General features: G+C 37.4%; 1 protein-coding gene across 1 annotated transcript in view; it reads right to left on the reverse strand.

The window, feature by feature from the left end:
• Positions 1-18,287, reverse strand: part of LOC145667834 (uncharacterized) — a 43,686-nt gene extending 25,399 nt beyond the window's left edge. Inside the window, exons 1-2 of the mRNA XM_081735266.1 lie at positions 16,073-18,287; positions 6,168-6,593 (exon numbers count right to left, since the gene is read on the reverse strand). Of these exons, the coding sequence (XP_081591392.1) occupies positions 6,168-6,593; positions 16,073-18,287 (2,641 nt within the window). The remainder of the gene's footprint in view (positions 1-6,167; positions 6,594-16,072) is intronic.
• Positions 18,288-19,115: the final 828 nt, after the last annotated feature.

The raw sequence follows: 19,115 nt of genomic DNA on the forward strand, positions 1-19,115 counted from the left end.
GTTCCGCAAGAATGTAATGCACCCCACCCGTAGTTCCTCAATATACGCTATTGATTGCTCGTGCACGAAGTGCACCATCAGAATTTGTCCCCTAATTCTGACTCGCCGAAGCGATGTAACCCCCATTCTCTGAGGAAGTGGGATACGCTCACTGCGCGGCCATACCCAAATCCTGAGTGCCTACCAGTTAACCTACTGGTTGAGGCAGACTGCTAGCGAGTCAGTCCTACCATGCTCTGCAGGCATGGCGCCCGAGCGTTTCAAGGCAAGCTCACCTCCCCCATACGCTCATCGTTGCCCAGATTCCTGATATTAGCTCCCGAATGATACCGAATCCCACGGTATGACCACAGTCCGGCAGAGTCCAACCGAAATCCGGGGCCCCAGGCGATGCCCGAGTGGGCTTGTTCATTCCCGGCCCTGCCTACCTCTATCGTTCAACTGGCAACCGCCTTGTCGTGTAGAGGTACCACGCACACGTCGAGGTACTCCCGTATCTCATCCAGGACCCAATGGTACGTGTTAAGTCACCATTTGAGTTTGGTGCCGGCCCATATCCCACAGAGTTTCCTCCCTTTAGCAGGTTCAGAACCGTTGCCCAGATTCCTGGGATTGGTCCCTCCCCCACCTCCGTTTGGTCTCACCACAGGCTGGAATCCGACACTCTTCCCCGGTAGGGTCGTCCGAACAATACGGGACTTCCTCTAGTTACGGTAGAAGTACACCGTACATTACCAGAGCCAATAACTGATGTAGACCGTCTGCTCAAGGCAGACATTGTCATTTGGGAGCCGTGTCTCCCCAAGCCCCAGGGAGCCGTATCTTCCTTGGTAGGCGCGCTCAAAGAATACGGGGCTACCTATCTTTAACGTGTTTAGGACCACGTACACGTTGTAGCAAAGCTACTTGTCAGAAACCCAACGGTACGTGTAGGCCACCATTAGAAGGGACACCCACACCCTTCCTCGGTAGGGCCGTTCAAGCAATACGGAACTACCTCTAATTACGGTAGAGGTACACCGTACCGCCCACACTCTTGGATACACCAGCTACCCACTCTTTTTAGCGTGTTGGGGTACCACGCAGCCTTATCTCCCGGACCCAAGGGCACGGCCTAATTGCCCATTTCGGAGGATGCCCGAGGGCTCACCCCCGCCGGTAGGTACAGCAGCCGAAGCTGCCTACCTCACTGCAAACGTGATGGGGCCACACGTACTCTCGCAGATCCAATGGCACGAGTTAGTCGCCCATTTCGGTGGATACCCGAAGGTTCCCCTCCACCGGTAGGTTGTTGCCTGCTTTACATACAGCTTCACAAGGAGAAGTGTAAGTCTGCACAGGACACTCGAATGGAAGTTTGTCTCCAAGCTCCCACCCGAACCAATCTCCCCCATGGCACACTGTGGCCACGATGCATGCCACAGGCATAGGGTCATTGGGGGTTCTTCCCCCTTTCTCAGCACGGGCTTGGGACCGGCCATGGCGGGGTTAATCAAGTGTATTAATATTCCCTAGGCAAGCCTTGTTCTTCAAGCAGCAGATTGTACACTTTCAGGTTCTTTTCTTCATCAGCAGTGCCGCACTTTCCTCTAGCTTGGAGAAAGGCCACTGTTCACATTGTGTGTGTGTGTGTGATGGTTTGTGCACTAATATTCCCCGGATTCCGTCTTGAACGGCACAGTAATTGAGACATCGCCACCCATCAATAGCCAGATACGTCATTTAGGGATGGCTGAAGAGACAATTCCCTCCTCCCGAGGCTGAGAAATACTTTGTTTTAATCAATTATAAGGTAGATGCAGGTAAATACGCCATGTTAAGAATGTTGGATCTTTTAAGGCCTTAATTTTCATGAAACACAAAGAACAACACATGTGCGTGTGGAGAGTAGCCTTTTCCGCGTATAACAAAAATATGGCATGATGCCATCTACTTTTGTTTTGTACCCAAGATAAAGTAAAAAAAAAAAAAGTGTTACAAACTGGCGTATTTACGAATACGTGCAGGTAATTACGCCAAGTCTAGGATATTAAGAACCCCTAATAAATCTTGCAACTCCTTACATTGACTGTATTATATGAACTCAAATATTACTACACAGCATGGTTGAAGAAAAAAAAATAGAATACCCAAAGTGCAAGATGAAGGTAAAAAGATAAAATGTAAAAACGCCAATTTCCAAAGTTGAAATGAAGTCCCACACTGAAAAGTTTTAGTCAATACGAAGATAAACAAATAGTGTCACTGTACTGTGACCTGTAAAAAAAAAAAAAAAAAAAAAAACCTGCACCGATATTACATGGAACATGTGGGACAAATGAAATTGTCTCCTGCAGTCAGTTCTGCACAAGTCCTGGCGTATTACGCTGAATCATGCTTGGTATTGATTTAGTAGGCATGGAATCACAAATACTGAAGTTACACTTACAAAATAAAATGATTCTAGATGGACATGAGATAAAGCGTACATTGCTATAAACAATCGTCAATGTTCTGAATTAGTATGGTATTAATAACGTATTCTTACTCCTATTGAAATAATAACGTCCTACTACGGAACCTTCCCGAAGCAATCAACACTGCACGGCGGCAGATCTCAGCGCTGTGTCCCAGAGTATTAGTCAAATCGGACTTGTCGAAGCCCGTGGCATATATTGAAGGCGCATTCTAGCAGATTTCGTCGGAAACGTTCCAATACTGAACATTTGGCGTATTTAGCTGCACTGGCGCATATACCTGCAGTTTTATAGTAACATGATATTTTATAATAATATGATTCTACTATAAAAGTAAAATTCAGTGTTGCCAGATGAATCAGTTGGAAAAGCAGGAGATTCGAAGTTAAAAAACAGGAGAAAGCAGTAGAGACATACAGTGGTGGCGTTTGAATGTAAATCCGCGGGGGTGGGGAATAAAATTTGCCATTATTAAGGGGGCAGTAGTCAAAACAAGCAGTTCAGAATTAATTACCGATGAACTACGTTGAGCAAATAAAAGGGAAAGTCCCGATTTATATTAACATTATTTGCTACACACGTGTGTGAAGTAAAACGTAGTGAAAGAGCAAAATGGAGTGGGAAAATGTCTTTTTATCCAAGTAGCGATAACGTAGCTATATGGTACAGTCACACGTGATCGTAGCGTAAGACGATTTCTTGCTGACGATCGTGGAGAAATGATCTAAGCCACTCTTGCAACCCAAGTCCCAATCTAAACAACACTTACTTGTAAATCTTACAGAAAGTCAGAATATAGACGAATCATAGAAGATGACGTACAGTTGAATTCTTTGCATTCATATTATATACAGTACAGCTCTATAACTATATGCTCTTCAGAGCTTTGTGTATTATAACAGAGAAATTTCATCTTTTTATGTGAGGAAACATTGAAAATTCAATATTAATAATCTTCAGCTTCTCGAAGTAACGGAAAAGCAGGAGATTGTTCACTTTTCGTTTTCTTTCGCAGTAGATCAGTAGAACGCAGAAAAAGCAGGAGATCTCCTGCAAAATCAGTAGATCTGGCAACTCTGGTAAAATTTCGAATGGGTGAGAAATCTTGCTTCATACTAGTACAATCTCAATGCTCCACATTGTGATTGATAAGTTTATTTTTTGTGTATAAGAAACAAGCAGACTTAATATTTGATTCCTACAGAAATATAATTTGCTTGTAAGAATTGAGGAGAAAATAATATATTTAAATTAATCTTAATTGCAAAATGAATTTATATAAAAAAAACGGGCACTAAAAGTAAGTTTAATAATATTTTTCCATTCCATTTCAAATTATTTTGTCATCTTTTTAAGGTTGACTGCAGAGGAGTCATTATTAGATTTATAGCATCATCTAGTGTGTGTTAGAATTAGCAGCTTCTAATGACAATATAACAGATGACCAAATTATTAAGGCCGTTATATATGAGCTAGTTGTTTATTTACTAAAAGTAAAACTTTCATACTTGGAAATTTTTGGAATTTTAGATTGTTAAAAAGTCGGCAGCATAGATTATTAAGAAAGTATTCGTGATTGCTTGCCATTGTCAGTAAAATGGAGGTAAAATGTTAAGGGATGACTTTCCTAATCCTTTGTGACTACAATGTAAAATATTTTCAGTTTACCGTCCCACGATTTTGCTCTTTACGCTATGGGAAAATGAAATGAAATCTTTAAGTTTTACGTCCCACGCTTATGCCGGTTAGGCTAAAAGAGATGATGATGATGAGAGATGAGTGAAATGGTGAAATGAAGAAAGTGGGAGGAAACGGGACAACCCCGAGAAAACCCAAGAGCATGTTGTTTGTCCACTACAAAGTCCACACGGTGCGAGCTGGGATCGAACCAGGGACCCCAAGCACCAGAGGTGAATGCTCTACCACTGAGCCACCGCCTTCATCATTATAACTTCATCACCCTCATCACTATGACATTAAGCAAGACAACAGTAGGAAGCGTGGGTGGTCAATGAAATAAAGCCCAAAATTATCATTAACTTTTAAGTTCTGTCAAAACAAAATATTGTTTAAAGGTAAGGTATGTATCAGTTGATAGACCACATCGACCTGGACAAAATGATATGCTTGACTACAAACTCTTATGCGTAGTTTCCGAAAACTGAAAAAAAAAACTAACTTTTATGCCATTAAAGAGAGAGTGTGTTTTATGTTGCCAACCTGATGTAGTTTTTTTAGTTTTACGTCCCACAGTTATGCTAAAGGAGACGGTGATGATAAGAAATGAATGAAATGGTGGATTTTTTTTTTTTACATTCGCTCAGTCGCGTTACTCTTAGTCGGTTACCTAGAGCATTCGAAAACCGACGAGTTATCATCATTGCGAATGATTTCTATAGTAGTTTTGTTTTTTTCTTTATTTCCATAAGTGAAAAAAGAAAAAAAATAGGAAAATTTGGGAGGGAAAGGATAGGGAAGGAAAAGAGACCAAAAAAAGGGAAAATTTACAAAAGCGAAAAACAAACAAAAAACAAACAAAAAAAAAACTAAGAATTTAACAAATAAGTTTGAATCTAGATTGCTTGTTTTTTGTGTATTTCTGTGTGTGTGTTTGGTATCTGTGTTCTCTGCGTATTTATGTTTTTACCTATTGGTCTTCTTGTTTTTACCTTAGGCTTCTTCTTGTTTCTTGCAGGTTTTCCCTGTATGATTAGGTTTTTTCACCCATATGTTATATATATATATATATATATATATATATATATATATATATATATATATATATATATATATATATATATATATATATATATATATATTTCTTTGGTATTCACCTATTTCTTTCACTGCACTAACGGTTTTCACCTGTGTTTCCACACTAACACTTGTGCACCAAAACTAATATTCTTAACACTACACTACACTGTATGCTTTTGCTGTCACTAACACTAATAATCACTGACACTTATTTTTCACCTATATGACTTTCTATTTATATATACTCGTATATATATATATATATATATATATATATATATATATATATATATATATATATATTTAACTTCACCTTGCACCACACAAATTTCTGGCTTAACTTAAGCTTTTAGTTTTTCAGCCTGTATGTTTTTCCATTTATTGTCTACTTTCTCTCTTCCACATACTAAAAATTTATCTTTTCATTTAACTCTAATACTGTATTCATTATTTATTTATTTCTTTTAACCGCTCATTTTGCGTTCCTTGGTATCTTGGCTGGTTCTTATAGACTGGGTCCGGGGTCCACTCGGAGCACTTAGTGTGGACCCCGGTCCGTTGTATCCCAGTGCTATCCTCACCAACTTCACCTGGCGCCCGAAACGGTAAATGTGGTGTTTTCCATTTTGTCCTTTCTTGCCATTACCCTATTCCCTCCCGTGAACCCACCACCACTCTCCACTTCACGCACTCTTCTTCACACACTCTTGCACCGGAATTCCTCTTCCAGTCCCTTGGCTGGAGGTGCATACATTCATTCAATTTGTTCCCGGTGGGAGACACGGATTTCCTGTGTTTCCTCTCCTGGAGTCTTTTCTCCGGTCCAGGAACAAGTCTCACATTCGTTCATTTTCTTTCACTCATCACTTTAATTCTCTCCATTGTTTAAATTTCTTCTGTACATATTTCTTCTTATATCTGAGTATTCATTAGTTATTTTTTTCAATTTCTCACAATCTTCCTTACTAGTTAATATTTCTTGTAAAGTCTTGTTTCGAATATCCCTTCTTAGTATCACGTCATCTTCCATTGTTGGGCACCACATAATGTGGTGTTCTGGTGTGCCAATCTCTCCACATTCACAGCTTGGTGTTCGTTTGGATTTTATTTTATACAAGTAATCTTCATACGGTCCATGTCCTGTTAGGAAATGAATTATTCCGTAAGTGGGATTTAAATGTTTTATTTGTAGTCTATCTTTTATGTTTGGAAATATCTGATGTACTCTGTGAGCTCCTTCATACCGTTGCCAATCTTCATTCCAAATTGCTATCATATGATCTTCAATTTCTTTTTCGGTATTTAGTTCTTTATCAAATGTATTCCTGATTTTGTCTAGATTTCCTTTTCTTAACCAATAGTTCGCTGCCCTCTGCAGAGCTACAATATTCATGGGTTTTACTCCTAATATTATACTTAATGAGCTATGTGATGTTGATGAAAAAGCTCTGGAATAAAGAAAGTGCGAGAATCCCGAGGAAACCCATGGTATTTGTCCACCACAAAGTTCACTTGGTGGAAGCAGGATTTGAACCCGGGACCCCATGCACCAGAGATGAAAGCTCTACCACTGAGTCACAGCGGTTCCAACCTGATGCAGTTAATTGTTATTCTGTTCAAATTGATTATTTACTCATTAACGAGGTGTATTCATGTTACGTATAACGCCTCCAAGTTATTTCTTAGGACTGGTAACAGATAGAAACATGCTGTTCGTTTTAAAATGCGTACACTCGTTGTCAATGCGTGACAGAGATGCTATTGCCAAGACATATAGTGCTCACATCGAGGGGAACCGTTGGCGGTATTTTTTTTTTTTTTTTAATAGGTGAGACGTCAAAATCGGACAGATATAGACGGATCAATCTTCAGTAGACTTTAGGCTAGACTTATTTCCCTACAATTTCGTTCGTTATTGATTTTACACAATCAATGAAACTCACTCGATCGCAATCAAATCTGGAATGGTGGTAGGTATATTTTTTTCTATGAAATAATATTGAGTGCATAGGGCCTACTCTTTGTTTCCAAGTTATTAGCCATCAAAGTTTGGATTTAAACTTAGTTTAAAATAAATTCAATCCCCATGTTTGATGCGCAATAACTGGGATCACCATACATCCGAGATAAGCCCGGACAGTACGTGATTTTCCGTGATAGCCCGGACAGTCAATGGAAGACAGGGAAATCTCGCTCTGTTTGGTCAAAAGGTTGGCTTGCAAAGCTGACTTGTGTGGATTTTAATGAAAATATCAAGAGTGGCAAGATATTCCTCGAAAAAATACGTTCATCTTAAAAATAAATTGTTAATCAGAAAATAATTAAGGTAATTGTAAAGAATGTATTTTATGTAAAGAAAATGAGTAAAAACCTTTTGGGAATTTTAAATTTAGTTTTTTTTTTTTTTTTTTTTACTTATCCAAATCCAATCTCCAGTCCTTTCTAAAATATTCCGGGATCGGTATTCTGAAATTATAGTAAGTCTTCCAATAGCTCAAGAACCAAGTAATTTCGTACTGACCAAATTCGTCATGGTTATAGACCTTAGTAAGCTTACTTTGAATATGGAATACTATGGTATGAAAACCGTTATTTCTTGAGTTATTAGCTAATAAACTTGAGTATTAGAATATTTACTCAAATAAGTTCTAACCGCAAATTTGATAGATAGTAACTTGGAAACCAAAGGTGTACATACCACAGTAATTCATTCACATATAAAAATTACGGAAGTGTACCACAAAGCCAAATTTGGTCAAGACCCGATAACTTCATCGATCGTGTATGGTCGTACTATCTTGTGATTTTTGTCATTTATTTGGTTGTATAACGATTGATTTTTAAGGCGAAAATTAAGTGTTAGATTAACGTGTGCATATTTTGCTCATAAATGTGTTTTATTGTGTTCGCCTAGATAGGATTAGAACAAACATGAATCAGCCACTCTTCTAAAAAAAATCATCTGGGGTCATAGATCATAGATGATCTATTTTACACTGCTACTAACCTGCAAAAAAATTAGCATCATTAATTCAATTTTTGCTTGTATCTTTGGTGTATAACTGCCCAAAGGAACACCCAGAGGAAGTCCACCGATTCCGGATACCTCCTCTCAACTTCGTAACAATTTTGTTTGTCTGCACCAGTGGCGCATTTACAGGGGATCCACACGATACGGACCACCTTCAATCTTTCAATTTTGCACTCTTCAACAAAAAATGTCTATGAGATTGCATGCCCCTTTTGAACACTGAGACCATTAAATTTTAATATCAGATCCGATCTGATTTGATTTAATGTGATTTTGAGTTTAGTATCCCTTTCAGCAGCGGGGCTATATGAGACGTGGACCTACAGCATAACGTGCGATCCGAACCACATGAGTTTCCGCCGGGAATCGAATCTGATACTCCCACGCCAAAAACGCTCACGCTAACCGCTTAGCCAAGAGGGAGCTCGTCGAATGGAAATCGTACACAATTCTGCACGAATAACGAGAATGCTAACAGGTCAATTCAAACAAATATTTAGCTTCAACGTATATAAAAATGCTGTGACTATGTATTGTGAATTTTTTAACAGTTTTTGAATACGCACAATGGTAACATAACGCAACCCAATACAACCATCCAAGGTATCTATTATACAATTGGTTATTGTTTTACATCAACATCTTTTTTTATTATTATTATTTTGCTATATTTCTGGCGGTTGTTTTGTTTCTGTTCTGGACATTGTTTCGTGTCATCACCTCGTTCACCACTCCCAGAAGTGAACAAAAAGAACCAGCATGTGTTGGCATCTGTAATTGGTAATGAGGCATTGTGTTATCAGAGACTCTTCGGTCCACAAAGAAGGTGGATGAATCTGAAAATACTGAGGCGTAGTCGTTTGTTACAATTCTATCTTTATTCTCTTACTTTGATTTTTCCTCCACTCCCCTTACACTTCATATTCATCATCATCACCATCATTATCATCATCTTGAAGCCGAATCTTTTTTTTTTCTATCAGGAACGGTGTATCTCTTTTCTTTTTCGTATGCAAGACAACGCCTCTTCAATTTGAATAGCACCTGCCGGTTAATGGTTTGGCGGCAATGAATCAAATACCGCACAAGAAAAATCAGGGTAGGAAATTGGAAGGTAATTATCATTGTAGCGTTTTTTCATCTTACAATGCATACATTAATACATATAGGCCTACACGAAGATTGGTGGGAACAGAAGAGTCTAGGGCAGGTTCACCCCTCTCGACAGCATCCCAGATGTGCCTAATGGGATTGAGATCAGGATTTCTTGGGGGCCAGGCAACTATTTTCACAACCAGCGAGTGTTCATCGAACCAGTTAGCCACAATTTGAGAATGATGAGCTGGAGCATTGTTTTGGCATAAGCACAGTTTATCTGCAGTGTGCTGGAGGCTAATAAAGTGATCAATGATCTGTCAGCAGGTTCATGTAATGTTCGCTGGTGAGGAACGATGTCAGATGTACCAGGGGTTCCATTTCATCCCACACGAACAGCTCCCATACGACGACATCACTACTACCGCCCTAAAAGGTATTCTGCTGCCAAGAAGGATCCATTGTTTCATGTGGTTGACGACGCATTCGTACCCTTCCATCGGCGTGTACCAACTGGTACCTCAACTCACCTTGCCAGGTGACCTTTTCCATGCTTTGAGCGTCCAATGCCGGTATTCCTTTATCCATATGACTCGTTCTGCCTTGTGATAGATGTTAAGTAGAGGCAATTTAGTGGGACACTTGTTTCTCTTTCTCATGGCGGAGATGATTGTGGATGGAATGGATGCTTATATTCCGTTGTACAGCATTAAATTGACGAGTGATTTGCTGCGCTGTGTTCCGTTTATCCACTGTTATCACCCGAGCTAGCCAACCGCGACCTGTCATCAAAGACAATTGATCCTGGCATCTGCGATTTTGCCCGAATCCATGTATTTACGATATAGCCTTGCTATGGTGGACATTGGAAAGTCCAGTGCCTACAAGCCTTCAGAGATAGAGTAGCCCATACACCTGGCCCCGACAATCTAGTCGCGATCAAATGCGCTGAGGTCTCGTGTCTGACCATTTCGTAGTCACTATTATTCATACAGCCCTTACGAGGTCAGACGTCCTCGCTGCAAAGCCCTTCTATTACATTCATCGGGCCAAAGCAAATCCCCTATTTCTAATTCAATTGCTCATGTAAGCGTTTGGTCTGGCCGTAGATGGAGAAACCAGATAGTGTTAGCAATTCATTGTTCACCTAGACTTGTGAGAATAATCCAGGAGCTACTTGAATGCAAGAAAAGCAGACTTTTCTCAACGAGACCAGCAACAATGTTGGACCACACTTTCCTCAACTTGAAAACAATTACTACAAGATGAACAGCTTAAAAATTTCCAGTTTCTGTACCAAGAGGTTTAGATTGAGGTAAAAGATTGAAGAAAATCCTGTAATATTAATAAAACTTATTGTGTTGACAATAGATATTTGGATAGCTATCTATTTGTAGAGAGGTTTAACTCTTTCAACAAGTTAGTACGTAATTCCTTAAAATTTAGCGCCTTTAATAGTTTCCTCGTAGATTCTCATTTTCCATTTCTCTCTCAAACAAGGGATTAACGAGAATCCTAGTACTGCAGGGTGTTTGGAAACAACACAAAAACAACTTAGGGAAATGTATCATCACACAAAAACATGAAAAAAAAAATATGGTGATATTCATGGGAGGGCATTTCGGAGCTACAGTAGGGCGAAAATTGGTCGGAAACAATGTAAAAAGAGCCATAACTCGAGAATGAAATGTCAGAGCAAGGTCGAGCAAAGAAGATATTGATTATTTTGAGCCTAGATTCCATTCATGCGCCAATGAATATGGAAAGCATGTCAGTTTTCATTTCCTGATTTATCAACTTCGGTTCCTAGATCTCATGAATTTCCTTCTATGCTTAGAAGATAACTCTGTTGCCCTTCCTGTTACGAATCCACTGATGCATCAAGATCTCCGAAACTATTAGATGTAGAACTTTGAAAATGTATACATCAATATTATTACCTTTTAATTGTATATACTTTTGTTCCAGTCTTCAAATCGACATAATCAATACTTATATATGCATAATATGTGTGTAAGTTTGTTTGTGTGTGTGTGCATGTATCATCAGATTTTCGTGTAGAAAGGAGTAACTTAGAACCACCAGATCTAATTCTGTGCAATGTTTTTTTTTTTTTTTCTTCGGAACGGTCGGATTTCGATGAAAATATATACAAAAAGGTACGCACATTTCTCTCAATTTCTAAGAACGCCTTGCGTCCATGCAGCCCGCATTACGTTAAGTTTGTGCAGGCTTGCACAACAGGGAGGATAAATACCGAGGAAAGAAGTAAAAACATTTTCCCCCTCTTTTGATTAATGTTCTCAATTAAGAGTCGTCAACGAGACAGATGCTTACTCTTTTTATCCAGGTGAAATTAAGATACTACAAAGACGAATGCTTACATTTAGTTTGAAATACTTATCTCCTCGTAAATCCGAAAATTAAAAAAAAAAATTGTTAAGGAAATCGAATTTTTTATATCCAAGGGAAAAGGTGATGATGCTACGTATCGTTGCAGTCTGTCAAAGAAGAAGCACTTCATATATTTAATAAGCTTCCAGACGGAGCTACCAGCCCAATCTGAAAGAAACTGAAAGATTTTTTTTAAGGAGCTATACTTAAAGGTTATATCCGATATTTACCTACTGAAACTGAAAAAGAAAACTAAAAGCATCAGTTTGATTGGCCAGTTACCGGAATTAAACATAGAACCTCTCGGTTGAGAAGCAAGAGCGCTAACTACCAGCTTATGCTATGTAAAAAGTTTTTTTAAAAAAAAACAACCAACAATCGCGTTTTTAAAAAGCAGAACATTTTAGACGGAAGGTTAAAAAACAGAGAGAAGATTATATTTTTAATTATGCCGAGAGCAAAACACACTTCAGCTGTCACTTAGAACCGATTACAACGCCAACGAATGTAAAGAAGAAGAATGATGCGCATAATCTAACAGTAGAAAGGAGGAAAAGAAGAAGATTTAAAAAAAAAAAGTCAAAACGGGATCAGAGGTTAATTGCAGTACAAGTGCTTACAAGATCACAGCCTAAATAACAGAAAATAAGAACTTCCAACGTAAAATATTAGGAAAAATGCCGCCACTTAAAACATTGTTTCTCGCAAGCTTACCAGCTATAACAATTTACAGCTTGGCCAATATGACTCATACATACATAAATAATAATAAGGGGGGGAGTATTGCACTTTTTATTGCTGCAGGGAAAAGTTCTTTCGGTATTTAATGTGATTCATTCTTCTTCAGAAAAGATGTTCTTGTCTTGCATACATATATACACACAAACGCGTGATTCATAAATAAATGCATTAGTACAGATATGATTGTTGGATTTTAGAAAGTACCAGCTACACAGTATCTAAATTGTAGTACTTTTCTAGGTTTGCTCTTCCTTATAAGCTACCTACCACCACTAAAGAGTGAGGTGGAACCGGAAGCAGAGGATGGAACAATATAATTTTTCATTTTGCAGGAGCAAATGCTTAGATTTTACGTAGTATGTAGAATCTAGCGATGTAGCTTGGTTTTACTGATGCCTATGACACGAGACAAGATGAGAGATAAGGTTTTTTTCGTCTCGATTTTCGAAAATTTTTGACTCTATATAAACACACACATATCATTTTATAAACTGTTTTTATTAATTTCATACAGAATCCTTTCGCATCACAGGAGGTCCGCGAAGAGTGTGTTATAACACTATTCATATTATATTTATTATTGCAGTATAATGTGTAATGATTTGCGTATCTTTAAACATTGATAAATATTATTCGTTATGTTTGTAGAATTACCTTATCAATTTATAGTTTTTATGCTATGAATTAGCAATCTGCACGGGCCGAACTTGGACGAGTAGACACTGTTTTCTCTTCAGGTTAAGCCGGGCTCGGCCCGATTAACTTCAATTCTTCAATAATTATTTACTTTCATTAAACGATAATTGGAATAAAGGCAAACGTTGAAGTCTGTGTGCACGCACGAGGACTGCAAGTTATTGCAAAGTTCGTGTTGCTTAGTGGAGGTTTGCTTATAGTGCCGGGCTTGATCAAGATACATTTGGGCTGAATTGGGCTTAATCCGAAAAATTCTGGTTCGAGTTTGGGATCTAAGACTTGGGTAAACTACTGTTGTCCACGATGCTAGAAAAGTTTATCGTCTCGTCTCAATTATCGTCTCGTGTTCGAGACGAGAATTGTCATGTTTCTAGTCTTATCTTAAAGTAAAGAGGTACTTCTTGTCTTAACTTTCATCTTATTTTCGAAAATTTCTCTTTTTTTTTCCATAGCACAAGTGGTTTTCTATTGGGAAAAGTTCTTACTTTTAATGCAGTAATCTAAACGCATTGTTCTAAATCTTTAATAATACAGTAATAAAATTATGTGTGTGTGTGTGTGTGTGTGTGTGTCATAAACTTCATAAACTTTTCGCATAGTAAGGACGAGCCACCTAGAACCATGGAATTTTGTATACAGAAAGATCTTCGTCAGATGTCGGGAGTCGGATCGAGGAAAGTGTAATTATGAGAAAATGTATGCATGTTTCTCGTGGTTTTTAAGAACGTCTTGCCTGATGCAACCCAAATTACGTTTTGGTTGTGCTGGTTTGCATAACAATAAAGGATAAATAACCTATCAATGGACTTCCTTTCCTTTTATCCATGTTTTGAATTAAAACATGGTAACGACGAGTACTTACAGCTAGAATGTATCATTCTTTAATCATCATTGCCTTACTTATTTTAATCCTTTATCCTGTTTACCCAGGGGAAGGAAACTTTTCACAGTTTCATTAGACGCTACGCCCCTGCTAAATCTCACTAAGATGTTTCGATTCTTCATTTGAACCATTCTATCTTCTCCCAAACACTTCATCTCTTTTCCTCAGAATACATAACAACCTTTCGAAGGAAAATCAAGATTTTACTGTGATCTTCGGATACAAGTATTCTACAATCTCAAATATCAGCATTCTTGTTCCACAAAGGAACACATATTGTAGTTCACGACTGTTATTTAAAACTTTAAAAAAAAAAATCTATTGAATAAACATTTTCAAAAATTCTAAGTTTGCAAGTCATTTGAAGACTTACATGCAACTGAAGTAGAAAATGAAGTACGCGAGGATGATAAAGATTTGAATATTCTTAGGAAGGAAGAGCAACTGGGATAGATAATATACCAATCGAATTCATTAAGAATATAGGAGATAACAGAAAGAAAGAATTGTTCTGACTCTGCAATAATATATGAAAACAACAGAGTGGCCAAAAGGTTTCCTGAAGATGATCATATTGTAATACCATTGGCTAAAAAAAAAAAAAAAAAAATCGAACCCAGAGATATGTAAGGAGAATAGAATTAACAGTCACGAAAATTGGCGGGTGGGTGCGTAAAGTGCGTTAAGTAAAAAAAAAATAGTGTTTTAGAGAAATCGCATTTGAAAGTTTGTTATGCCCCACTACTGGCATTAACAGTTCTGTTTTTATTTGTTACTTGTAACTTAGTTTATTTTATTCACAGACTTAGTTTATAAGTTAATGTGTTTATGTTATGCAATTCGTAATAGTTGTCGTTTGTTTAATTTTTCTAAGGTCATAATTTCCTACTGTATTTAATTGGCTACTTTATTATTTACCTGCACCAAAATTACTATTTACCTATTTAATACACTAATTAGTGAATGTGAAGTATATATTGCGAGAAGAAGAAGAAAAAAAGATTTTGTACTTTAAAATGTTTAAAAAAAGAAGAAAAATATATGAAATGAAATGAAATGAAAATGTCTTTATTGAAGCGGGCGAGGTTCAGCCATGGCTGCTCTACCACCTAACCCTTGTCAAAAGAATACAATACAAAACATTACACATCAAAAGGAACAGTAAAAAGAAACTTAAAAAAATACAAGTAAAAGAATAAATCAGGAAATAAACAAGTGACATATGCAATAAAAAGTATCGATATTGTTGGATTTAGCTAAGTTCTTACATAAAAGTGTACACGTCGTAAGTGCCAGAGGCCAGTCGCTGGGATTTCATCAAATGTGATTTTAATGAATTTCGAAATGAATTAAATGACTTTATTTCCGTGAGAGCTTTTGGTATCGCATTCCATACTCTCGGACCTGCTCTAGAAAATGATCCTTGCACTATCTTCAGTTTAAGTCTTTGTACATTGAATTTCTCTCTGTTACGCGTAACGTGAGAGTGAATTTGCGACCGCTTTGTAAATTTACAATATAAATATTGTGGGGATTGAGTTTTAAGGATTTTATATATCAGACAACTATAGCGTAGGTATCTTCTTCTCGACATTGTTAAAATGTCGTTTCTATTTAGCACTGGTAGGATATGTTCCGATTTCTTTAAGTTAAAGGCAAACCTAATGCACGAGTTCTGTATTTTCTGTATAGTTTTAGAATTGTAAACGGAGAGAGATGGTCCATATACAGCGTCACAGTAGTCTAATAACGGTAAAACAAGAACTTGTATGAGATATAATTTCATAGACTGAGATAGAAAGTCTTTGGCTTTGTAAAGTCGACGTAATAAAGTAATAGCTTTATTACACTGAGTAGATATATGATTATTATAGTTTAGTTCCTTATCCAATATGAGTCCTAAGCTTTTCACATGGGTAGAGTAAGAGATATAAGTGTCATTAATTTTTATTTTTAGATCCGCTGCCTTGATTTTACTCAACTGTTGTGGGGTTCCTATAATCGTAAATGTACACTTACTTGGGTTGATGACAAGACCGTTATCGGTACACCATTCAGATACAGAGGTCAAATCTCTATTAACAAGTTCTACAGTTTGTTCAATATTTTGTGGTGATGACATGATGCACAGTTGTGTGTCATCCGCGTAGCAATGCATAGTAGAGTATTTAATGGAATCTATGAGGTCAGCAATGTAAATAGAAAATAAAAGGGGACCCAAGATTGATCCTTGAGGTACTCCTTTGTTTATAACGAGTGACGAAGATAAGGGATTTTGAGCTGTCCTAAGATATACTTGTTGCTTCCTGCCTAGTAAGTAGCTTTCAATCCAGTTTATGACGGTATCAGAAAATTTATAATACTTTAGTTTAGCCAACAATAGGTTATGATTAACTAGATCGAAGGCCTTGGTTAGGTCTAAGAGGACTATGATTGCAACTTGAGAGTTATCAACTGCGTTTAATATCCCATCTGTTACCTCGAGCATCGCACTGACAGTACTATGATGCTTACGAAAACCGGATTGAATAATAGGGATAATATTATTATGATTTACATAGTCATATAATTGCTGGTTTACTAATTTTTCTACAACCTTTGACATTATTGGTAAGATACTAATTGGACGTAGCTCGTTTAAGGAAGTTACTCGGGGTTTCTTTGGTAGCGGTACCACTTTTGCTGTTTTCCAGGCAGTAGGAAAGCAGCCGTTAACTAGTGAATAATTAATTATTTTTGTTAGAGGTGATAGTATGAATGGCAACGCTAATTTGATCATTTTAGTGCTTATTGCATCAAGGCCAGTTGAGTTAGATTTTATGCTGTGTACCGCCTTTCTCACATCGGATTCATTTATTGGGTTGAATAGAAAAGTTGTCTGTAGCTGTGGATGTTTTTTAGACAGAAATTTCTTAGTTTGATTGTCAACTCTCTCAGAATTAATAGGAGGCAAACCAGGAAGATTGACGAAATGATCATTAATAATATCTGGATCATTGATTCCACTGGAAAGTGCTACATCATTGTTCCTGTTACAAAGACCCAGCTCTTGTATTACTTTCCATTTGTCTTTAACTGCAGTGCAGTTTTTAATACGATAAGAGAAGTAAGCAATTTTTTCTTGTCGAACCACTGACGTTGTAAAGTTCCTAAGCCTTTTAAACTCTTCCCAATCTTGTTGGGTTTTGGTACGCTTGAACTTGAGATGTGCTCGATCACGCAATTTCATTAATAGCTTGGTATTACTTGAGAGATATGGGAGTTTAGTTTTAGAAAGCTTGATCTTTTTAATAGGAGCATGCACATCGAATATATGTGTTAATGCGTCCTGTACAAAGGAAACCTTACCGTCTATTGTTTCAAATGACTCAATGTTTTCCCAGTGTATGTATTGAGCATCGCTAAAGAAAAGATTTTCATCAAAACTACCATAATCTCGACGGCTAAGAATTTCAGGTTCCGGGCTAGGTGGTTTATTAATATCAAGAACCATGTATATAACACAGTGATCAGAATTTCCAATAGGGGGGCTAACACCATGCAACGCCAGTCTCTCTCTGTTATCAGTAACAATAACATCTAACAAAGATTCACTTGTTTCAGTTATCCTAGTAGGCTCATTAATTATTTGAATAAGATTTAATCTATTTAATATTGAGTTTAAATATACCGTTTCAGGTTTGTTTATGCAAGTTTGGTCACAGTTCAGGTCGCCAATTAAATACAGAGAATCGACCTGTGGATAGAGCTCGATGACAATATCTTCAATGATTGATAGTGAAGTATACGATATATTGGGTGATCTGTATAATGCAGCAAAACCTATTGAATAAGAGTTTATTTTTACAGTAAAGTTAAGAAATTCTATGTTTGGTCTCTCTAATCCGTCACCAGAGCTGGATGCAAAAGTCCTAAGTTCTAGGTTTTTAAGATAATATACTACTATCCCCCCACCCCTGCCCGTGTCTTGTCGTAAAACGGAATACCCTTGCACATCAATTTGTTCAGTATTAACAGATTTATCTAACCATGATTCAGTTACAATAAATATAGCACATTCATTCGTACCGATAAGAGATCTTACTTCATCAATTTTCGGAAGAAGTGAGCGAACATTAGCATGCATAACGGTAAATTTTCTTTTGACATCTGCAGGTATTGTGCATACCACAGCACGGTTTCTGTTAATAACAGAGAGGTCAAGAATATGAGAATGTCCAGTAGAGTTACCCATAGTCGTACTCATAGTTACATTTATGACATACGGTACGTATTATGTATATTATAATATCTAACCCAGTGATTATCCTCCTGGCACTTACCTCAGATATTAGACACAAATTTGTAGGATATTTTGAAATCCTTACAATTTCCCGAGATTTCATACTTAGTAAGCTTAAGACACAATAAAACGATATTACATAGTAAGAACGTGAAAAGCAGTAATGAGACATTTTGTGAGTATCTACAGTACAGTTGCAGTTAGGCTGCAAATAAACAAGGGCTTCCATCGGTGGCTTAGATTGAGAAAAGGGGCACAGATCATGGAAACCACAAGCAACAACACTATAGCATTTTAGATACAATGCAACACACTCACTAAATAAAGAATATAAGCACACAACGTATAAGATATTCACTATATATAAAACACGCTCCACTTTATTGTCCATTTTTGAGCACACATCATCGTAATAATGTTTTAAGCATGATTGTCTACACATAATGAATATTAAAGAGTAAGTTATTTTGCACAGAAAGTTGCTGGTAATAAAAGCAGTCGAAACGAGATAATGTACAAAGGGGGAGTCAGTTTTTACACAGAGAGGTAGTACTGCTGCCTTGCACTTTATAAGAAGTACGACACTAACCATTGGTAAAAAAAAGAAATAAAAATATAATAATAATAGAAAGAAACATAAAAGCACTTCCCAGTTTTGTTCTTCTGTGTAATTACACCGACTGAAGTTCCTTAGCTGTGGTTATGAAATGCTTTACCTTGTCTTTTATGATGACGATTTTCCCATCCTGTGTATATACGTCCCTTGTACCGAATTTCGTT

This window comes from Thermobia domestica, chromosome 13, assembly GCF_964235325.1.
Source record: "Thermobia domestica chromosome 13, izTheDome1.hap1.1, whole genome shotgun sequence".
Taxonomy (NCBI): Eukaryota; Metazoa; Arthropoda; class Insecta; order Zygentoma; family Lepismatidae; genus Thermobia; species Thermobia domestica.